Genomic DNA, 25432 nt, shown 5'->3' with positions numbered 1-25432 from the left:
GTATACTGGTCAGATCTAGTCTTAGACAGATTGGACACATCTAGTAGTATACTGGTCAGATCTAGTCTTTGATTGGTCAGATCTAGTCTTAGACTTAGATTGTGAACGACTTGATCTGATATTACTATAATGTATTATTTTATTTGTACATTTCTGCTTGCTATTTTCCTTCTTGTGGTCTATCAGTATCTCATGAACGCAGATACATGTTTACCAAGCTACAGAACGTAGCGAGGCTCAGGCGGGACGTTGATCACCCATTAAAAAACAAAAAATAGAGTCATGCTTAAACTTCTGTAAAGTCACTGACACGGACTGCGGTACTTCACGTACGAGCGACATCTTTATTAAAACACAACAAGGTACTGGTGAGTCTCCACGAAGAGGTGAGCTGCCATCTTTCCACAACGACGTACAGCTACAGGAAGTGCAAAAGTCACAAGGTCGTTTCAAAGTCAAATAAAATAAGGACTTTAGACAAAAAGTCACATTTCTTATACAAATAAAAATATTACAAATGCTTTTCGGTTTTATTTTTGTTTAAATCAAACTGTATTAAATAAAAACAAGTATTTTAAAACAACATTTGGACCTAAATTGAATTCTTCTCTTTGTTAGCCAACATTATAAGACAAGAAGGTCAAGTGTAGAAAAATGATTTTTTTTTTTCTTCTTCTAATTGACCATGTATGAAACTTGAGGCCAGTATTTGTTGACTTTAGTACTTTTTTCACATGCCGCCTCCACATGTTTGCAAGCAAAATGAAAGTGTGACAAAAAAATAAACGATAAGAACCACTAAAATACAGAATAAGTTCCTGGTCATACAAGATCATGCTCCTTCTGGAAACAAACTCCCACTCGGCTTTGTCTTCTGGAAGTTTCTCTGACGCCATCCTTGAATTAGCACAATGACAGAAACCACTGTAAGTACAAAAGCCAAAAGCGGGTAAATGGTAAATAAAAAGAGAATACAATGATTTGCAAATCCTTTTCAACTTATATTCAATTGAATAGACTGCAAAGACAAGATATTTAACATTTGAACTGGTAAACTTTGTTATTTTTTTACAAATATTAGCTCGTTTGGAATTTGATGCCCGCAACATGTTTCAAAAAAGCTTGCACAAGTGGCAAAAAAGACTGAGAAAGTTGAGGAATGCTCATCAAACACTTATTCGGAACATCCCACAGGTGAACGGGCTAATTGGGAACAGGTGGGTGCCATGATTGGGTATAAAAGCAGCTGCCATGAAATGCTCAGTCATTCACAAACAAGGACGGGGGCGAGGGTCACCACTTTGTCAACAAATGCCTGAGCAAATTGTTTAAGAACAACATTTCTCAACCAGCTATTGCAAGGAATTTAGGGATTTCACCGTCTACGCTCCGTAATATCATCAAAAGGTTCAGGGAATCACTGCACGTAAAAACCGACATCAGTGTGTAAAGGATATCACCACATAGGCTCAGGAACACTTCAAAAACCACTGTTGGTAACTACAGTTGGTCGCTACATCTGTAAGGGCAAGTTAAAACTCTACTATGCAAAGCCAAAGTCATTTATCAACAACACCCAGAAACGCCGCCGGCTTCGCTGGGCCCGAGCTCATCTAAGATGGACTGATGCAAAGTGGAAAAGTGTTCTGCGGTCTGACGAGTCCACATTTCAAATTGTTTTTGGAAACTGTGGACGTCGTGTCCTCCGGATCAAAGAGGGAAAGAACCATCCGGACTGTTCTAGGCGCAAAGTGTAAAAGGCAGCATGTGTGATGGTATGGGGGTGTATTAGTGGCCAAGACATGGGTAACTTACACATCTGTGAAGGCACCATTCATGCTGAAAGGTACATACAGCTTTTGGAGCAACATATGTTGCCATCCAAGCAAAGTTATCATTGTGAGGAGGCGTGGCCTGCGGACCTGCAGCGAGGCGGGGGGTGCCGGGGCCGGCTCTGAGATCGGCGACAGAGCATCAGCAGAGACGGAGGGGTCTGGAGAAGTTGGAGAAGTTGGAGCGAGATGCGAAGAGAGAACCCGAACCCGAGCAAGACGGAGAGCGAGACGGAGACGGAGACGCAAGCGGCAAGCTGGAAAGCAACCCAAAGAGCGCGACCGTCACCAGAGACCCGGAAGGCTGAAAAGCGACCGGAAGAGCGAGACGGCAGAAGAGGCGAGTGCTGAAAAGTGACCCGACCAGAGCTGAGGTTTATTGCAAAATAAACGAAATCTCAAAACTGCCACGCCGTCATGTCTCTCCTTGGTGGTCAGAGGAACCCGGAGGAAAGAGTCCTTCCACAATCATGGACGCCCCTGCTTATTACAGCAAGACAATGCCAAGCCACGTGTTACAACAGCGTGGCTTCATAGTAAAAGAGTGCGGGTACTAGACTGGCCTGCCTGTAGTCCAGACCTGTCTCCCATTGAAAATGTGTGGTGCAAAATGAAGCCTGAAATAGCACAACTGAGACCCCCGGACTGTTGAACAACTTAAGCTGTACATCAAGCAAGAATGGGAAAGAATTCCACTTCAAAAATGTGTCTCCTCAGTTCCCAAACCTTTACTGAGTGTTGTTAAAAGGAAAGGCCATGTAACACAGTGGTAAAAAGGCCCCTGTGACAACTTTTTTGCAATGTGTTGCTGCCATTAAAGGCCTACTGAAAGCCACTACTAGCGACCACGCAGTCTGATAGTTTATATATCAATGATGAAATCTTAACATTGCAACACATGCCAATACGGCCGGGTTAACTTATAAAGTGACATTTAAAATTTCCCGGGAAATATCCGGCTGAAACGTCGCGGTGTGATGACGTATGCGCGTGACGAAGTCAGTTTAACGGAAGTTATGGTACCCCGTAGAATCCTATACAAAAAGCTCTGTTTTCATTTCATAATTCCACAGTATTCTGGACATCTTTTGCAATTTGTTTAATGAACAATGAAGGCTGCAAAGAAGACAGTTGTAGGTGGGATCGGTGTATTAGCAGCGGACTACAGCAACACAACCAGGAGGACTTTGTTGGAGAGCAGACGCGCTAGCCGCCGACCTCACCTTGACTTCCTACGTCTCCGGGCCGCCAAACGCATCGGGTGAAGTCCTTCGTCCTTCCGTCGATCGCTGGAACGCAGGTGAGCACGGGTGTTGATGAGCAGATGAAGGCTGGCTGGTATAGGTGGAGAGCTAATGTTTTTAGCATAGCTCTGTGCGGTCCGGTTGCTAAGTTAGCTTCAATGGCGTCGTTAGCACAGCACTGTTAACCTTCGCCAGCCTGGAAAGCATTAACCGTGTATTTACATGTCCACGGTTTAATAGTATTGTTGATTTTCTATCTGTCCTTCCAGTCAGGGGTTTATTTTTTTTGTTTCTATATGCAGTTAAAGCACGACGCTATCACGTTAGCTCGTAGCTAAAGCATTTCGCCGATGTATTGTCGTGGAGATAAAAGGCACTGAATGTCCATTTCGCGTTCTCGACTCTCATTTTCAAGAGGATATAGTATCCCAGGTGGTTTAAAATACAAATCCGTGATCCACAATAGAAAAAGGAGAGAGTGTGGAATCCAATGAGCCAGCTTGTACCTAAGTTACGGTCAGAGCGAAAAAAGATACGTCCTTCACTGCCTCTCAAGTCCTTCACTGTAACGTTCCTCATCCACGAATCTTTCATCCTCGCTCAAATTAATGGGGTAATCGTCACTTTCTCGGTCCGAATCTCTCTCGCTCCGATGTAAACAACGGGGAATTGTGAGGAATACTAGCTCCTGTGACGTCACGCTACTTCCGGTACAGGCAAGGCTTTTTTTTAATCAGCGAGCAAAAGTTGCGAACTTTATCATCGATTTTCTCTACTAAATCCTTTCAGCAAAAATATGGCAATATCGCGAAATGATCAAGTATGACACATAGAATGGATCTGCTATGCCCGTTTAAATAAAAAAAAATCATTTCAGTCGGCCTTTAAATTCTAAGTTCATGATTATTTGCAAAAACAAAAGAAGTTTCTCAGTGTGAACATGAAATATCTTGTCTTTGCAGTCTATTCAACAGAATATAAGTTGAAAAGGATTAGCAAATCATTGTATTCTCTTTTTATTTACCATTTACACAACGTGACAACTTCACTGCTTTTTGGCTTTTGTACGTTGGCTGAAGACAGCTTGAGTGTTCAAGGTTTTAGTCCAACCGTTTAGAAAAGATTACAAATCTTAACGTGTCGTTGGACCCTCATTTGGTTTCTTAAGCCGGACTGTAAATGTTGAAGCCGAGTGTGAAATTCAAGACCACGAAGACAAGTAAGACGATTACACCAGCGATATTTGCAGGAAGAAGCCTTATCTTCACGGGACAGTTGGAGGCTCCCCTCAGACCACAGTGCTTATGTCCTCAGCCTCTTCTGCTTTCTTGGGCTTGCTGGGAAGAGACTTGAGGTACTCCAGGTGTCGCCTGGCGTCCTCCTGGTTCTGACGAACGTAATAGACCACGTATGAAATGACCATGGCGAACCAACAGAACATGGTCACCAGCATGGCGTAGTCCGTTGTCCTTTTGGTGACGTTGCAGAGATCGCCGGCCACTGCCAGGAAGGGCCGTCCCTCCTGGTCCCGAAGCTCAGAGCTCCTGCACAGAACCCGAGTGGTGGATTCGTGGTTGTGGGCCATCCCGCCGATGGCCTGCTGGAGGGCGCAGTCGCAGTGCCAGGGATTATCGTCCATGATAACGCGAGCCTTGAGGCGGGAAAAGGCCTCCCTGTGCACACTGGTGATGCGGTTATGGGACAGGTCCAGCACTTGGAGCGTTGCCTCTATGCCGCTGAACGCGCCATCTCCGAGCGTCTCCACGGTATTGTAGGAAAGGTTGAGCTCTCTCAAAAGCCAAAGTCCGTGGAAAGCCTGATCGGGAACACTGTCTATCTGGTTGTGGTCCAGCCTCAACAAGACCGTGTCCACCGGCAGGCTGGGAGGGATCTCTTTGAGCCGGGACTGACTGCAGCTGACATTGAGCCCATGAAGGTGGAGGTCGCGCTGACAGTTGCAGCCTCTGGGACACATGCTGGCCGAAGGAAAACACAGGACCATGAGTACCAGGCTCTGGAGGAGCAGGCACATGGGGATGGAGCGTGACAGCCACAACTCTAACACAGTCATAGCGACTGGCTGTCTGCGGCATCCCGTCTGGGACCAGCACCACTGGTTCTTCAAAGGCAAGTCATGGGAGACACATGCGGGCCAACTGCAGCTACTGGAGGATCAGCACAACCTGAAACCAAACAAGTCAAGATGAGGTTTGTCATCTGGAATATGACCTTGGTTGTGATGATAGGGTTGACTGCTAACTAAGTCTTGATTACTGAGCCATGGCCATGGCTAACTAAGTCTTGATTACTGAGCCATGGCCATGATTGGTCAGATCTAGTATGAGACTTAGATTGGTCACATCTAGCCATAGACTTAGATTGGTCAAATCTAGTATGAGACTTAGATTGGTCACATCTAGTTAGACTTATATTCGTCAGATCTAGTCAACGACTTAGATTGGTCAAATCTAGTATGAGACTTAGATTGGTCGCATTTATTCTTAGACTTGTTACATCTAGACAGACTTACATTCAGCAGATCTAGTCAGAGACTTAAATTGGTCAAATCTTGTCTTGAACTTTGATTGATCAGATCTAGTCATAGACTAATATTTGTTGGATCTAGTCTTAAACTCAGATTGGTCACATATACTAGTATACTGGTCAAAGCTAGTCTTAGATTGGTCAGATATAGTCTGAGACAGGTCAGATATAGTCTTGGACTTGGATTGGTTAGATCTAGTATGAGACTTAAATTGGTCACATCTAGTCTTAGACTTAGATTTGTCAGATCTAGTCAGACTTAGATTGGTCAAATCTTGTCTTGGACTTAGAATGGTCAGATCTCGTCACTCTAACACAGTCATAGTGACTGGCTGTCTGCGGCATCCCGTCTGGGACCAGCACCACTGGTTCTTCAAAGACAAGTCATGGGAGACACATGCGGACCAACTGCAGCTACTGGAGGATCAGCACAACCTGGAACCAAACAAGTCAAGATGAGGTTTGTCATCTGGAATAAGACCTTGGTTGTGATGATAGGGTTGACTGCTAACTAAGTCTCGATTACTGAGCCATGACCAGCTTTGGTTAGATTGGTCAGATCCAGTATGAGACTTAGATTGGTCAAATCTAGTATGAGACTTAGATTGGTCACATCTAGTCAGATTTATATTCGTCAGATATAGTCAACGACTTAGATTGGTCAAATCTAGTATGAGACCTAAATTGGTCACATCTAGTCTTCGACATAGATTTGTCAGATCTAGTCAGACTTAGATTGGTCAAATCTTGTCTTGGACTTAGTATGGTCAGATCTCGTCATAGACTAAGATTAGTTGGATCTAGTCTTAGACAGATTGGACACATCTAGTAGTATAATGGTCAGATCTAGTCTTTGATTGGTCAGATCTAGTCTTAGACCGATTGGACACATATAGTAGTATACTGGTCAGATCTAGTCTTTGATTGGTCAGATCTAGTCTTAGACTTAGATTGGTCAGATCTAGTCTTAGTCTGATCAGATCCAGTCATAGACTTAGATTGGTCAGATTTAGTCTGAGACAGGTCAGATATAGTCTTGGACTTTGATTGGTTAGATCTAGTATGAGACAGATTGGTCAGATCTAGTATTAGACTTAGATTCGTCAGATCTAGTCAGAGACTTAGATTCGGCAGATCTAGTCAGAGACTTAAATTGGGCAAATATTGTCTTGGACTTAGATCAATCAATCAATCAATCAAGGTTTATTTATATAGCCCTAAATCACAAGTGTCTCAAAGGGCTGTACAAGCCACAACGACATCCTTGGTACAGAGCCCACATACGATGGGACACATCTAGTAGTATACTGGTCAGATCTAGTCTTAGACTTAGATTGGTCAGATCCAGTAATAGACAGACTGGTCAGATCTAGTCTTAGACATAGATTGGTCAGATCCAGTCATAGACATAGACTGGTCAGATCTAGTCTTAGACTTAGATTGGTCAGATCCAGTCATAGACATAGACTGGTCAGATCTAGTCTTAGACATATACTGGTCAGATCTAGTCTTAGACATATTTTGTCAGATCGAATCTAAGACTTGATTGGTCAGATCTAGTAGTAGACTTAGTTTTGTCAGATCTAGTCAGAGATTTAAATTTGGCAAATCTTGTCTTGGATTTAGATTGGTCAGATCTAGTCACAATCTAAGATTATTTGGATCTGGTTTTAGACTTAGATTGGACAAATCTAGTAGTATACTGGTCATATCTAGTCTTAGACTTAGATTGGACACATTTAGTAGTATACTGGTCAGATCTAGTCTTCGACTTAGATTGGTTAGATCTAGTATTTAACTTAGATTGCTCAGATGTAGTATTAGACTTAGGTTGGTCAGATCCAGTATTACACTTAGATTGGTCAGATTTAGTCTGAGACAGGTCAGATATAGTCTTGGACTTAGATTGGTCAGATTTAGTCTGAGACAGGTCAGATATAGTCTTGGACTTAGATTGGTTAGATCTAGTATTAGACTTAGATTGGTCAAATCTAGTATTAGACTTAGATTGGTCAGATTTAGTCTGAGACAGGTCAGATATAGTCTTGGACTTAGATTGGTCAAATCTAGTATTAGACTTAGGTTGGTCAGATCTAGTATTAGACTTAGATTGGTCAGATTTAGTCTGAGACAGGTCAGATATAGTCTTGGACTTAGATTGGTTAGATCTAGTATTAGACTTAGATTGGTCAGATTTAGTCTGAGACAGGTCAGATATAGTCTTGGACTTAGATTGGTTAGATCTAGTATGAGACTTAGATTGGTCAGATTTAGTCTGAGACAGGTATTTTTCCATTCCACATGTGAATTATTTTCATTCTACATGTGAATTATTTTCATTCTATATTTGATTTTTTTTTCCATTCCATATGTGAATTATTTTCATTCTACATATGAATTATTTTCATTCTATATTTGATTTTTTTTCCCATTCCACATGTGAATTATTTTCATTCTACATATGAATTATTTTCATTCTATATTTGATTTTTTTTTCCATTCCATATGTGAATTATTTTCATTCTACATATGAATTATTTTCATTCTATATTTGATTTTTTTTCTCCATTCCACATGTGAATTATTTTCATTCTACATATGAATTATTTTCATTCTATATTTGATTTCTTCCCCATTATTTTCATTCTACGTTACATTTTTTTTCCATTATATGTTTGAATTTTTTCCATTACACATGTGAATTATTTGCATTCTACATGTGAATTATTTGCATTCTATATTTGATTTTTTTCCATTCCACATGTGAATTATTTGCATTCTACATGTGAATTATTTGCATTCTACATGTGAATTATTTGCATTCTATATTTGATTTTTTTTCCATTATTTTCATTCTACGTTAGATTTTTTTTCCACTATATGTTTGAATTATTTCCATTCCACATGTGAATTATTTTCATTCTATATTTGATTTATTTTTTCCATTCCACATGTGATTTTTTTGCATTCCAAATGTGAATTATTTGCATTCTACATGTGAATTATTTGCATTCTATATTTGATTTTTTTTCCATTCCACATGTGAATTATTTGCATTCTACATGTGAATTATTTGCATTCTATATTAGATTTTTTTTCCATTCCATATGTGAATTCTTTTCATTCTATATGTGAATTATTTTCATTCTATATTTGATTTTTTTCCCCATTATTTTCATTCTACGTTACATTTTTTTTCCACTATATGTTTGAATTATTTCCATTCCACATGTGAATTATTTTCATTCTATATTTGATTAATTTTTTCCATTCCACATGTGATTTTTTTGCATTCCAAATGTGAATTATTTGCATTCTACATGTGAATTATTTGCATTCTATATTTGATTTTTTTTCCCATTATTTTCATTCTACGTTAGATTTTTTTTCCACTATATGTTTGAATTATTTCCATTACACATGTGAATTATTTTCATTCTATATTTGATTTATTTTTTCCATTCCACATGTGATTTTTTTGCATTCCAAATGTGAATTATTTGTATTCTACATGTGAATTATTTGCATTCTATATTTGATTTTTTTTCCATTCCACATGTGAATTATTTGCATTCTACATGTGAATTATTTGCATTCTATATTTGATTTTTTTTCCATTCCATATGTGAATTCTTTTCATTCTATATGTGAATTATTTTCATTCTATATTTGATTTTTTTCCCCATTATTTTCATTCTACGTTACATTTTTTTTCCACTATATGTTTGAATTATTTCCATTCCACATGTGAATTATTTTCATTCTATATTTGATTAATTTTTTCCACTCCACATGTGATTTTTTTGCATTCCAAATGTGAATTATTTCCATTCTACATTAGATTTTTCCCCCCATTATATGTTTGAATTATTTCCAAGCCACTTGTGAATGATTTGCATTTTACATGTGAATTATTTCCATTCTACGTTGACAAGGCGTGGACTGTGAGGGTTTTGTTTTCCTGAGATACAAGTAAAGCTGGATTGGACATGGCTTGGAGGTGAGTACATATTTACTTTAACTTTAAACTACAAAAGGGGTACAAAACTAAAGGCGCGCACAAAGGCGGAGAACAAACTTGACTAATGAAAACAGATCTAGCACAAAGGCAGAAACTATGAACATGAAACTAAAGTCACTAACTGTGGCATTAACAACAAAAACTTAGTTGGCAGAGCAGGAATCTATGGCATGGAACACGTAATCAATGGAGTAACAGAGTTAATGTCGCCAGGCTGACTTCCTGGCAACAATGGGCTTAAATAATACAGACATGATTTGTGACAGGTGCGCGAGTGCAAAACGTGAGACAGGTGAAACTAATGAGTTGTCATGGTGACAAGGCAAGGGAGTGAAAGCAGGAACTAAAAAGTGTCCAAAAACCAAGCAGAACATAACTAAACAAAAACATTAGATTTTTTTCCCCATTATATGTTTGAATTATTTCCATTCCACATGTGAATTATTTGCATTCTACATGTGAATTATTTGCATTCTACATGTGAATTATTTGCATTCTATATTTTATTTTTTTTCCCATTCCACATGTGAATTATTTGCATTCTACATGTGAATTATTTCCATTGTACATTTGATTTTTTTCCCCATTATATGTTTGAATTATTTCCAAGCCACTTGTGAATTATTTGCATTCTACATGTGAATTATTTGCATTCTACATGTGAATTATTTCCATTCTACATTTTGATTTTTTTTCCCCATTGTTTGAATTATTTCCAAGCCACTTGTCAATGATTTGCATTCTACATGTGAATTATTTTCATTCTACATGTGAATTATTTGCATTCCACAAGTGAATTATTTCCATTCTACATTTGATTTTTTTCCCCATTATATGTTTGAATTATTTCCATTCCGCATGTGAATGATTTGCATTCTACATGTGAATTATTTTCATTCTATATTTGATTTTTTTTCCATTCCACACGTGAATTATTTTTATTTCACATGTGAATTATTTGCATTCTACATTTGATGTTTTTTTCCATTGTATGTTTGAATTATTTCCATTCCACATGTGAATGATTTGCATTCTATATTTGATTTTTTTTTTCCATTTCACATGTGAATTATTTGTATTCTACATGTGAATTATTTGCATTCCACATGTGAATTATTTTCATTCTACATGTGAATTATTTCCATTCCACATGTGAATGATTTGCATTCTATATTTGTTTTTTTTCCCCATTCCACATGTGAATTATTTGCATTCTACATGTGAATTATTTGCATTCTACATGTGAATTATTTGCATTCTATATTTGATTTTTTTTCCATTCCACATGTGAATGATTTGCATTCTACATATGAATTATTTTCATTCTATATTTGATTTTTTTTCCATTCCACACGTGAATTATTTTTATTTCACATGTGAATTATTTGCATTCTACATTTGATGTTTTTTTCCATTGTATGTTTGAATTATTTCCATTCCACATGTGAATGATTTGCATTCTATATTTTATTTTTTTTTTCCATTTCACATGTGAATTATTTGTATTCTACATGTGAATTATTTGCATTCCACATGTGAATTATTTTCATTCTACATGTGAATTATTTCCATTCCACATGTGAATGATTTGCATTCTATATTTGATTTTTTTCCCCATTCTACATGTGAATTATTTGCATTCTACATGTGAATTATTTGCATTCTACATGTGAATTATTTGCATTCTATATTTGATTTTTTTTCCATTCCACATGTGAATTATTTGCATTCTACATGTGAATTATTTTCATTCTATATTTGATTGTTTTTCCATTACATGTTTGAATTATTTGCATTCTACATGTGAATTCTTTTCCTTTTTGTGATTTTTTTCCCATTCCACATGTGAATTATTTTCATTCTACACGTGAATTATTTCCATTCCACATGTGAATGATTTGCATTCTATATTTGATTTTTTTTCCCATTCCACATGTGAATTATTTGCATTCTACATGTGAATTATTTGCATTCTATATTTGATTTTTTTTCCATTCCACATGTGAATTATTTGCATTCTACATGTGAATTATTTTCATTCTATATTTTATTTTTTTCCATTACATGTTTGAATTATTTGCATTCTACATGTGAATTATTTTCCTTTTTGTGATTTTTTTCCCCATTCCACATGTGAATTATTTTCATTCTACATGTGAATTATTTCCATTCCACATGTGAATTATTTTAATTCTACATGTGAATTATTTCCATTCCACATGTGAATGATTTGCATTCTATATTTGATTTTTTTTCACATTCCACATGTGAATTATTTTCATTCTACATGTGAATTATTTCCATTCTATATTTGATTTTTTTTTCTCCATTATTTTCATTCCACGTTAGATTTTTTTTCCATTACATGTTTGAATTATTTGCATTCCACATGTGAATTCTTTTCATTCTACATGTGAATTATTTCCACTCTACATTTGATTTTTTTCCCCCATTATATGTTTGAATTATTTCCAAGCCACTTGTGAATGATTTGCATTCTACATGTGAATTATTTTCATTCTACGTTAGATTTTGTTTCCATTACATGTTTGAACTATTTCCATTCAACATTAGATTTTTTTCCATTCCACAAGTGAATTATTTTCATTCTATATTTGATTTTTTTTCCATTCCACACGTGAATTATTTTTATTTCACATCCCCACCTTCTACCATCCTAGTCACGTCCGTTGTGTCCTTGGGCAAGACACTTCACCCTTGCTCCTGATGGCTGCTGGTTAGCGCCTTGCATGGCAGCTCCCGCCATCAGTGTGTGAATGTGTGTGTGAATGGGTGAAAGTGGAAATAGTGTCAAAGCGCTTTGAGTACCTTAAAGGTAGAAAAGCGCTATACAAGTATAACCCATTTATATTATTATTTATGTGAATTATTTGCATTCTACATTTGATTTTTTTTCCATTGTATGTTTGAATTATTTCCATTCCACATGTGAATGATTTGCATTCTATATTTGATTTTTTTTCCATTGTATGTTTGAATTATTTCCATTCCACATGTGAATGATTTGCATTCTATATTTGATTTTTTTCCCATTCCATATGTGAATTATTTGCATTCTACATGTGAATTATTTTCATTCTATATTTGATTTTTTTTTCCATTATTTTCATTCTACGTTAGATTTTTTTCCATTACATGTTTGAATTATTTGCATTCCACATGTGAATTCTTTTCATTTTATATTTGATTTTTTTTTCATTCCACATGTGAATTTTTGGCATTCTAGATGTGAATTATTTCCATTCTACATTTGATTTTTTTCCCCATTATATGTTTGAATTATTTCCAAACCACATGTGAATTATTTTCATTTTATATTTGATTTTTTTCTCCATTCCACATGTGAATTCTTTTCATTCTACATGTGAATTATTTCCATTCTACGTTTGATTTTTTTCCCCATTATGTTTGAATTTTTTTTTTTTCCCATTCCACACGTGAATTATTTTTATTTCACATGTGAATTATTTGCATTCTACATTTGATTTTTTTTTTCCATTCCACATGTGAATTATTTGCATTCTACATGTGAATTATTTGCATTCTATATTAGATTGTTTTCCCATTACATGTTTGAATTATTTGCATTCCACATGTGAATTATTTTCATTTTATGTGATTTTTTTTTCCATTCCACATGTGAATTATTTCCATTCCACATGTGAATGATTTGCATTCTATATTTCATTTTTTTCCCATTCCACATGTGAATTATTTGCATTCTACATGTGAATTATTTGCATTCTATATTTGATTTTTTTCCCCATTATTTTCATTTTACGTTAGATTTTTTTCCCATTACATGTTTGAATTATTTGCATTCCACATGTGAATTCTTTTCATTGTATATTTGATTTTTTTTTCATTCCACATGTGAATTTTTTGCATTCTAGATGTGAATTATTTCCATTCTACATTTGATTTTTTTCCCCCATTATATGTTTGAATTATTTCCATTGCACATGTGAATGATTTGCATTCTACATGTGAATTATTTCCATTCAACGTTAGATTTTTTTTTCCATTATGTTTGAATTATTTGCATTCTACATGTGAATTATTTACATTCTATGTTAGATTTTTTCCCTCATTATATGTTTGAATTATTTCCATTCCACATGTGAATTATTTCCATTCTGTTAGATTTTTTCCCTCATTATATGTTTGAATTATTTCCATTGCACATGTGAGTGATTTGCATTCTACATGTGAATTATTTTCATTCTATATTTGATTTTTTTCCCCATTATTTTCATTCTACGTTAGATTTTTTTTTCCATTGTTTGAATTTTTTCCATTCCACATGTGAATTATTTGCATTCTACATGTGAATTATTTGCATTCTGTATTTGATTTTTTTTTCATTCCACATATGAATTATTTGCATTCTACATGTGAATTATTTGCATTCTATATTTAATTTTTTTTCCATTACATGTTTGAATTATTTCCATTCAACATGTGAATTCTTTTCATTTTATATGTGATTTTTTTTTCCATTCCACATGTGAATTCTTTTCATTTTATGTGATTTTTTTTCCATTCCACATGTGAATGATTTGCATTCTATATTTCATTTTTTTTTCCCATTCCACATGTGAATTATTTGCATTCTACATGTGAATTATTTGCATTCTATATTTGATTTTTTCCCCCCATTATTTTCATTCTACGTTAGATTTTTTTCCATTACATGTTTGAATTATTTGAATTCCACATGTGAATTCTTTTCATTTTATATTTGATTTTTTTTTTCATTCCACATGTGAATTTTTTGCATTCTAGATGTGAATTATTTCCATTCTACATTTGATTTTTTTCCCCCCATTATATGTTTGAATTATTTCCATTCCACATGTGAATTATTTCCATTGTATGTTAGATTTTTTTCCCCTCATTATATGTTTGAATCATTTCCATTCCACATGTGAAACGGGTTGGGTCGCACGTGCACATACAGACGTGCACGCGCATGAACGCACACACGGAACGACGTTTTTTTGATTGCTTGGGTTTGCTAAACCATGAGAGGAGAGGAGAGGAGAGGAGAGGAGAGGAAGATGAGAGAAGAGGAGAGAAGATGAGAGGAGCAGCAACAACATGAGAGGAGCAGCAACAACATGCGTCATGTGTGAAGAAGACCTCACCTGCAAACATCACGTGACCGAAGACACCTGCACCGTCCTCCTCGTCCCCCATCTTCACATTCTATTTGATTCATGTTCCACGTCATATCGGAGTACAACACGTTTCCAACTACGGACTACAAGCGCGCGTCAAGCCCGCAGCCGGCAAACACGCAGCACTTCCGTTTCCGCTTTGGGCTTTTCGCTATAAAACACTAGTTGTACTCCACGTCAAAAATCATGGCGGGTAAAATACTAATAATTGATGTGAAAGATCATATGTGTTATTTTTCTGTGGTACAAAAGTACTTCAAATGAAATGAAAGATGTTCCGTGTATTACCTTATATATCGATACTATATACACCAGGGGTCAGCAACCTTTTTGAAAGCAAGAGCTACTTCTTGGGTAGTGATTAATGCGAAGGGCTACCAGTTTGATACACACTTCAATAAATTGCCAGAAATAGCCAATTTGCTCAATTTACCTTTAACTCTATGTTATTATTAACAATTAATGATATTTACACTTAATTGAACGGTTTAAAAGAGGAGAAAACACGAAAAAAAATGACTGTTAAATTTTGACACATAGTTTATCTTCAATTTCGACTCTTTAAAATTCAAAATTCAACCGAAAAAAAGAAGAGAAAAACTAGCTAATTCGAATCTTTTTGAAAAAATTAAAAAAATGAATTTATGGAACATCATTAGTAATTTTTCCTGATTAAGATTAATTTTAGAATTTTGATGACATGTTTTAAATAGGTTAAAATCCAATCTGCACTTTGTTAGAATATATAACAAATTGGACCAAGCGATGAGGTGGCGACTTGTCCAGGGTGTACCCCGCCTTCCGCCCAATAGTAGCTGAGATAGGCTCCAGCGACCCCAAAGGGAATAAGTGGTAGAAAATGGATGGATGGATGGATGGACCAAGCTATATTTCTAACAAAGACAAATCATTATTTCTTCTAGATTTTCCAGAACAAAAATTTTAAAAGAAATTCAAAAGACTTTGAAATAAGATTTAAATTTGATTCCACAGATTTCCTAGATTTGCCAGAATAATTTTTTCGAATTTTAATCATAATAAGTTTGAAGAAATATTTCACGAATATTCTTCGTCGAAAAAACAGAAGCTAAAATGAAGAATTAAATCAAAATGTATTTATTATTCTTTATAATAAAAAATAAAAAAAATTACTTGAACATTGATTTAAATTGTCAGGAAAGAAGAGGAAGGAATTTCAAAGGTAAAAAGGTATATGTGTTTAAAAATCCTAAAATCCTTTTTAAGGTTGTATTTTTTTCTCTAAAATTGTTTTTCTGAAAGTTATAAGAAGCAAAGTAAAAAAAAAAAAGAATTTATTCAAACAAGTGAAGACCAAGTCTTTAAAATATTTTCTTGAAATTTTCAAATTCTATTTGAGTTTTGTCTCTCTTAGAATTAAAAATGTCGAGCAAAGCGAGACCAGCTTGCTAGTAAATAAATACAATTTAAAAAATAGAGGCAGCTCACTGGTAAGTGCTGCTATTTGAGCTATTTTTAGAACAGGCCAGCGGGCTACTCATCTGGTCCTTATGGGCTACCTGGTGCCCGCGGGCACCGCGTTGGTGACCCCTGATGTATATGGATGTTGAAGAAATGTATTATTTGTCAATATTGCTGGCCTACACTTGATGAAAGGAATATTATATTTCTAACTATTAAATGTAAATGTACACAAACATTGTTTTCCCACACTGCAGGTCCATTTGGATTTCTTTAATTAAACATAAAACAGCACCTGAGCCTGGACGATTGATCCAGGATAAGTTTGAAGATTATAGGTCCAGACAGGCCCGGCCCTAACCAATCTGGCGCCCTAGGCAAGATTTTAGGTGCCCCCCCCACATCGGCAGTGAAGTGTATATACTCACAAGAAACCGAATAGCTTTGTCTTTGACCTTTTTTTTTACTTAAAGAAAGCAAATGAACAATCAGAATAGTTAACAAGATTTAAAAAATATGGATAAATAAATGAATACAAAAAATAAAAAATGAATATATGAAATACAATATTTTTTACATACATAAACACAAAATAAAACGTGTCAACAAGTTGCATAAAATAAATTAAAAATACAATATAAATAAGGCACTGCACAAAACAAGATATCAAACCAGTATGACTTTAACAACTATATTACAAAAAAAGGGGATCCTACAGAGTTCTCTATTTGTGCTTTTTAATATTGCATTAACTAGAATGACTTACAAATTACTGTACACCAGGGAGTACTGTAATTACCTAACGTTATTATTTTCCATAACAATTTAGCCCCCTCCACAATATTAACCCGACGTTAAAACAGAACTAGCTGTTTATTGATTAGCAATTGCCGAATCATGTAACATTAGCTTAATGCTAAAAAGCCAGGTTACTATCACATTCTGTAACAGACAAATAATTTCATGTAGGCTAACGTTACCTACCTGCTACCTCTGTCTTTTTCTCGTTTCTCCTCTTCTTTTCTCTTTTTTCTTCCCTGGGCACTTGACAGTTTTGGCCGTTTTGACATCTTGTGTTGATTTTTTTATGTGGGACGTCCAAAAAGAGTCATGATACGGGAAGGGAGGGGGGCGCACCGTGCCGGGAGAGGGGGGGCGTAATGTTGTAACAAATAATATTTCTATTAAATAGGCTTTACTTTGCATTTTAATTAACGTGGGATTATTTTATGTATTTAGAAATAATAGTACCAACTTTTTTTCTTTTTTTTTTCCCTCCAACATTTGTGGCACTGGCGTGGTGCCCCCTGATGGACGGCGCCCTTAGCATTTGCCTATACGGCCTTGCCACGGGCCGGCCCTGGGTCCAGATATGCAGTTACTGCCTTACTTTTACTTAAGTCACTTTTTTGCTTTAGTAACTTTTTTACTTTTACTTCAAAACTTTCTTGGATAAATTGTGCTTGTCCGAGTAGATTAAATGCAACATCTTTTTTTAATTTCACTTGAGTATTTTTGTGAAGAACAGTTTCTTTGTTACTTTCATTTTAGGGGCACATGTGCACATACGGTAAAGTTAAATGTACATACATATTTGAAAAAAAGTGTAATTTAATTTATTTTGAACACTAATGTGATTGATTATGTATTCTGTATTATTATTAGTTCATATGTCTGTATAATTGATTAGTGATCAGTTTTTAGGGTGTATCCAATTTCAGCTGGGATGGACTCCAGCTCACCCTGATGATGATAATCACTTCACAATTGATTCCCCGTAACACACACACACACACACACACACACACGCATATATATATATATATATATATATTAGGGGTGTGGAAAAAATCGATTCGAATTCGAATCGCGATTCTCACATTGTGCGATTCAGAATCGATTCTCATTTTTTAAAAATGTATTTATTTATTTTTATTTATTTATTTAAATTTTTTATTTTATTTTATTTAATTTTTTTAAATTAATCAATCCAACAAAACAATACACAGCAATACCATAACAATACAATGCAATCCAAAAGCAAACCCGAGCCAGCAACACCCAGAAGTGCAATAAACAGAGCAATTGAGAGGAGACACAAACACGACACAAAACAAACCAAAAGTAGTAAAACAAAAATGAATATTATCAACAACAGTATCAATATTAGTTACAATTTCAACATAGCAGTGATTAAAAATCCCTCATTGACATTATCATTAGACATTTATACAAAAAATAGAAAAAAGAACAATAGTGTCACAGTGGCTTACACTTGCATCGCATCTCATAAGCTTGACAACACACTGTGTCCAATATTTTCACAAAGATAAAATAAGTCATATTGTTGGTTCATTTAATAGTTCAAACAAATTTACATTATTGCAATCAGTTGATAAAACATTGTCCTTTACTTGTTGTCACTGTCACTCAGAGTTGCATTGCAAAATGACACGGAATAAATGTGTTTATTTTGTTTAGAATTCAGATGGGATTTGATTTGGTGCGCGGCATATATTTGCTGTGCGCAGAGGACGCTTGAGCAGTGCGCAATTGTGCAGGCGCGCACCTTAGAGGGAATGTTGATACACACACACACACACAAACAAACAAACACACAAACAAACACACACATATATATGTGTACAGCTCTGGTAATGGCTACATTCGCAGCCACCTGCGCAAATGTACTTCAAAATGTAACAATCAAAATAAATATGACTTTTTGTTTGTTTACTAGAGCACGTATACATAATATGCATTAGTTTGACCATTTAAAATCAATGATAATAAAAAGGAGATGCTTGGAAATAGCATAAAAATGCCCCAAAAACTTGGAAAAACACGATTCATAGCGTTACTTTTTGGTGTAACCATCATGAGCGTCCTGTTCAGGTATATTTTGATAAATCATCATATTTATGTATTGCCACATTTAAATAGGTACTGATCAATCTTTAAGCGGTGTGTATTTGATTTCAGTTTGCTTTTGACATCTTATTCAGAATTGTAGTTGAAACTTTTACAACCTTGTGTTGCGCTCATGATGGCGTAACCAAACTAGATTTCATTTAATGATCTTATTTTGAATATTTATTCCCTTTTTTACATTTAGTATATTTAAATATTCATTTATAAAGGTTGAATACATTTCAAATATCAATAAAATGCAATTGCCTTCATCTTATAGGGCAGGGGTCACCAACCTTTTTGAAAGCAAGAGCTACTTCTTGGGTAGTGATTAATGCGAAGGGCTACCAGTTTGATACACACTTAAATAAATTGCCAGAAATAGCCAATTTGCTCAATTTACCTTTAACTCTATGTTATTATTAATAATTAATGATATTTACACTTAATTGAACGGTTTAAAAGAGGAGAAAACACAAAAAAAATGACAATTACATTTTGAAACATAGTTTACTTCGACTCTTTAAAATTCAAAATTCAACCGAAAAAAAGAAGAGAAAAACTAGCTAATTCGAATCTTTTTGAAAAAATTCAAAAAATAATTTATAGAACATCATTAGTAATTTTTCCCGATTAAGATTAATTTTAGAATTTTGATGACATGTTTTAAATAGGTTAAAATCCAATCTGCACTTTGTTAGAACATATAACAAATTGGACCAAGCTATATTTCTAACAAAGACAAATCATTATTTCTTCTATATTTTCCAGAATAAAATTTTTAAAAGAAATTCAAAATACTTTGAAATAAGATTTAAATTTGATTCTACAGATTTTCTAGATTTGCCAGAATAATTGTTTTGAATTTTAATCATAATAAGTTTGAAGAAATATTTCACAAATATTCTTCGTCGAAAAAACAGGAGCTAAAATGAAGAATTAAATTAAAATGTATTTATTATTCTTTACAATAAAAAAAAATTTTTTTACTTGAACATTGATTTAAATTGTCAGGAAAGAAGAGGAAGGAATTTAATGTGTTTAAAAAAGGTTGTATTTTTTTCTCTAAAATTGTCTTTCTGAAAGTTATAAGAAGCAAAGTAAAAAAAATGTATGAATTTATTTAAACAAGTGAAGACCAAGTCTTTAAAATATTTTCTTGGATTTTCAAATTCTATTTGAGTTTTGTCTCTCTTAGAATTAAAAATGTCGGGCAAAGCGAGACCAGCTTGCTAGTATATAAATAAAATGTAAAAAATAGAGGCAGCTCACTGGTAAGTGCTGCTATTTGAGCTATTTTTAGAACAGGCCAGCGGGCTACTCATCTGGTCCTTACGGGCTACCTGGTGCCCGCGGGCACCGCGTTGGTGACCCCTGTTATAGGGTAATAATTTCGCCACACCTAGTGTGTGTTACAATCATTGGTACTTGAACTTTAATGTTTAGTTCCACCAAGTCATGAGCGTAACACTAAGCTTCATCACTTTGACTTGTAATATCTCTAATTCTGCTGGTGTTTTATGCTTTTTTCTTTTTGGAACATGTAGCCTACAAAACAGTATAAAAACAGTACAAAACAGCGCCAGGGGGTTGTAAATTCCAAGTAACTAAAATAGAATGCAAAAAATATATTTATAAAATAAACAAAGCCATAGGCTCACTTCGCTCAATCTCGGTAAATAACTTAAATTTGGAACACATCATCATTTTCACAGCTTTTTAGTTGTTAGAGGTAGAGAGTGTTTTAATGTAGAGTTCTAAATCTTTTTTAAAGGCACAAAAAACAGGTCGGGTATTGAGAAACTTACATTTATGAATATAAAACTTATCCAATAGTATAATGAGGTTGCAAAGGTGAAATGAATCATGAGTATCTTTTTTTTATTTTATTTTTTTTTTAAGTTTTATTTATACATTTCAACAATCAAATAAGTACAAAAGTAGTACAAAACAGTACAAAAAGAATACAAAGCAGCGCCAGGGGGTTATAAATTCAAAGTAACTAAAATAGAATGCAAAAAAAACATATATATAATATAAACAAAGTGCAAAGCCATAGGCTCACTCAATTTCAGTAAACAACTCAAATTTGGAACACTGCATAATCGTCTTCACAGCTTTCTGGTTGCTAGAGGTAGAGAGTGTCTTAATGTACAGTTCTAACTCTTTTTTAAAGGCACAAAAGACAGGTCGGGTATTGAGAAACTTACATTTATGAATATAAAACTTAGCCAATAGTATAATGAGGTTGCAAAGGTAAAATTCCTTTTCAAACTTTTGTTCATATTGTGTAAAACCAAATATCACATCTTTAAAACAAAGCACAAATTTGTCATGAATATTGTCCAGGATGAAGCGACAGATGCCCTGCCATAGTGATCGAGTGCTTTCACAAGTCCAAAACAGGTGGTAAACAGTCTCTGGATGCATGTTACATAAGGTGCAGGTAACATCAATGTCCTTCTTGTATCTAACCATCACAGTCTTTACAGGGTAATAACGATGAATGATTTTAAAAGATATCTCTTTGACTTTGTTGGTAAGTAAATACCTGTTAGGAAGGGACCATGTTTTGACCCAGCAGATGTCATTCACAATATTATTCCAGAGCGCAATTACATAGGAGACAGACACACAATCATTTTGGAATAAGCTGCGGATTTTTCTGTTATTTTTCTGATCAAAGCAAAGTTTCCCCAAAGGAGTGTCAAGTGGATTATTCACAATTTTTACAGCAGAAAGAGGAGATGAGTAAGCCCTGCACAACATAACAACACCCGTTGGAATGGCATCAAATACAATGGCAAATTGTTTGGGAGTTACAGGGACCTTAAAGTGGTTGAGAAAGTCTTGGTAATTAAAAAGTTGACCTTCCTTATTGAAAAGCTGACTCACTAAAATAATATCATTGTTGAACCAATTGTTGAGGAAAAGAGATTTCCTTTTGTAACATATATCTTTATTGTTCCAAATGAAGTATTTGGTAGGTGAGAAATTGTGCTTGTATATAAGAGACCATGCCAGAAGGGCTTGTTTGTGGAAGTTTGAAAGAGCAACAGGAATCCTATCAATGCTGTAGTTACACAATAGCAAAAATTTTAGGCCTCCAAGGTTAGAAAATACATGATGAGAAATGAAGTTCCAAATTGAGGTAGGGTCTTTCAAATAGTGTCGTATCCAATTAATCTTGAAGGTGTTGTTTAGTGTAGTGAAATCCAGAAAGTTTAGACCACCCTGATTATAATTGTTCATTATAACAGATTTCTTAATATAATGAATTTTGTTTTTCCAAACAAAGTCAACAAGTATTTTGTCAATAGTTTTACATATTTTTTGGTTAACATCTAAAGAAATAGCCGCATACGTAAGCCTGGAGATACCTTCTGCTTTGGAAAGCAAGGTTCTGCCTTTTAAGGATAAATCTCTCTGTAGCCATTGGTTAAATCTTTTCTTAGTTTTTTCTACTATTGGATTAAAGTTCAAGACCGATCTAGAACTCTGATTTTTAGTGATAAGTATTGCTAGGTAATTAATACTATCCTTAACTGGAATTTGACATATAGACATCATTTCACATCTCTTCACAGCCATTAGTTCACACTTATTCACATTCAGACGGAGACCAGAAGCCAAGGAAAAAACATGAATTACATCCAAGGCAAGAGGAATTTGAGAAGAGTCCTTCAAAAAGAGTGTTGTGTCATCAGCCAGTTGGCTGATAGTTATTTCTCTGTCTAATATAGAGATCCCCTTTAAACAGATAGATTTTATATGAACCGATAGCAATTGGGTGGCTAACAAAAATAAATATGGAGAAATGGGACAACCTTGCCGTATCCCACGTTTTAATTCGAATCTTGGGGATGTGCCAGATTTTAGCTTTATTGAACTATTGCCATTGCAGTACAAAGTCTTGATTGTTTTGCGGAAAAAATTGCCGAAGCCAAATTTGTCAAGTGTCCGGAAGATAAATTCATGTTCGATCGAGTCAAAAGCTTTGTAGAAGTCCAGGAAAAGCAGGAAGCCTTCATCATTAATGACCTCTGGGTAATCCAGTATGTCAAGTACAAGCCTGATATTATTCGAAATGTGTCTCCCTCTCATAAATCCTGACTGTGTCTCATCAATTATGTCATCCAGAACCAATTTTAAACATTTAGCAAAAATAATAGCTACAATCTTATAGTCATTGTTTAGGAGGCTAATTGGACGCCAATTATCAATAATCAGTAAATCTTTGTTTGGTTTGGGTATAAGGGTAATGAGGCCTTGTGTTAAAGTTGGAGGAAGGGCACCTGTATCAATACTTTCACAAAACACTTCTAGTAAGAAAGGAGCTAGCTCTTTTGAAAATATTTTATAGAATTCAGATGTAATACCATCCACCCCAGGAGATTTGTTATTTTTTAAACTATTAATTGATTCCACTGCTTCCTTGAGACAGATTGGACGGTCACAGAATCCCTGGTCAGCTGTGCTGATTGACTTAGTTTCAGTTAAAGCATCCATAAATGAAATAGCATCACTTTCACAGTATTGACTATTGTATAATTTTTTGTAAAATTGAGAACAATAATTTGCAATCTGTTTTGCATCATTGCAAATCAAATCGTTTATTTTCAGTTGATCAATGGTGTTGTTTTGAGCCTGCGATTTTTCTAAACGAAAGAAATATGCAGAATTTTGTTCACCTTCCTCCAGCCATTGTTTTCTAGATCTTACAAAGGCTCCTTCTGCTTTCGATTGATACATTTTGTCTAATTTATTTTGGTTTTCTAAGAGACTTTCTTTTTCTTCTGCTGACATATTATCTGGACATAAAGAGGATAATGCAGTAATGATGGAAATCACATTTTCTTCCTCAGAACGCTTATTCTTAGCTAGATTACTGCAATATTTTCTAATAAATTTACCTACCTCGAATCATGAGTATCTTTTCAAAAGGGACATGTCTGGCTGACGTCACTCACTTGAAACATGAGAGGCTCCTCCTACTGACTCCTGATTGGTCAGATCACGCGGCTCAAGCACATGGCTACTTTGCCTATTTAGTAGGGGGCGTGGCCTGGGCCTGCAAGTTCAAAAGTCGATTGTGACGTAACAAAGTGCTTGGATTTACAATGTGCAAATGTTGAGTAAATGTGATCTCATTGTTATTAATGCTGTTTCTGTGTATCATGAGAAGAGAGGCTTGCCGTTGTTGTTATGCGCCTCCAATAGGTTATGTACGGTAGTGCCGGTTCATCCGCGCTATCGTCAGGTGATCTCTTCCGGTTCACTGCGCGCCAGGAAATGACGTCACACACACAGAAAAGTTTGATGGAGTTGTGTTCTTTTTCCCACAGTTACCGATGTTTTGTTTCCCGGTGCTTTGAGGCATTGTACTGAACCATTCTTAAAATAAACCATCATCTTTCATATATATACAACTGGAGTATTCATTGAAGATGAATGAAGAGGGAAGAAACCCAACAGCAAACACTTTAATTATCAATTATGCTACTTCCTCCGAGGTTTTAATCAAGGCTCAAGTTGTTCGTTTTTCTCAAACAGACATTTATTTCAGCCACGCCTTCTTCTCGTTAACAACGATGCCAAAATAATGCCGTCAGAACTAATAAATAAGAAAAACAGAACTTACAATTAAAAAAAAACCCACATTGATTTCACATACATTATCAGAAAGAGTCATACCTTATTGGCCTCACAAACTCCGAGGGAATAAAGTTTCTTTTGAAGCCGATGCTCCATTAACTAACCTGCTGTCTCATGCTGCTTCCCTTAGTCCGTCACTTATTAATTGTCCCCCCCAACAATGTGACCAAACCGGAACTAAAAATATGTTCCTCTCCAATTTACAGGAGTTGTGTAACAAAAATAAAGTTAACATATACTAGCATGAAATGACCAAAGAAAATACATTTTTAATCACATTATATGTAAGTATGAACTTATATTTATACATTGTATTTATTTATTCTAAACAACTATGACATTATATAACATTTATACTAGAGATGTCCGATAATTGCGTTAAAATGTAATATCGGAAATGATTGGTATCGGTTTTTTTTATTATTATCATTTTTTATTTATTAATTTTTTTAATTAAATCAACATAAAAAACACAAGATACACTATTACAATTAGTGCACCAACCCATAAAACCTCCCTCCCCCATTTACACTCATTCACACAAAAGGGTTGTTTCTTTCTGTTATTAATATTCTGCTTCCTACA

At 35.0% G+C, this 25432-nt stretch overlaps 1 protein-coding gene across 1 annotated transcript; it reads right to left on the bottom strand.

Annotated features, from left to right (window-relative positions):
• Nucleotides 1–346: 346 nt before the first annotated feature.
• LOC133635582 (leucine-rich repeat-containing protein 3B-like) lies at nt 347–25000 on the bottom strand. The gene is made up of 3 exons (XM_062028802.1): nt 24887–25000; nt 4101–5259; nt 347–897 (listed from the first exon to the last, which is right to left on the bottom strand). The coding sequence occupies exon 2, from the start codon at nt 5145–5147 to the stop codon at nt 4365–4367; it is 783 nt and encodes a 260-aa protein (XP_061884786.1). The 5' UTR covers nt 5148–5259; nt 24887–25000; the 3' UTR covers nt 347–897; nt 4101–4364.
• Nucleotides 25001–25432: the final 432 nt, after the last annotated feature.

Source organism: Entelurus aequoreus, linkage group LG20, assembly GCF_033978785.1.
Source record: "Entelurus aequoreus isolate RoL-2023_Sb linkage group LG20, RoL_Eaeq_v1.1, whole genome shotgun sequence".
In the NCBI taxonomy this organism is placed as follows: domain Eukaryota; kingdom Metazoa; phylum Chordata; class Actinopteri; order Syngnathiformes; family Syngnathidae; genus Entelurus; species Entelurus aequoreus.
This window is presented reverse-complemented; position numbering and strand designations above follow the sequence as displayed.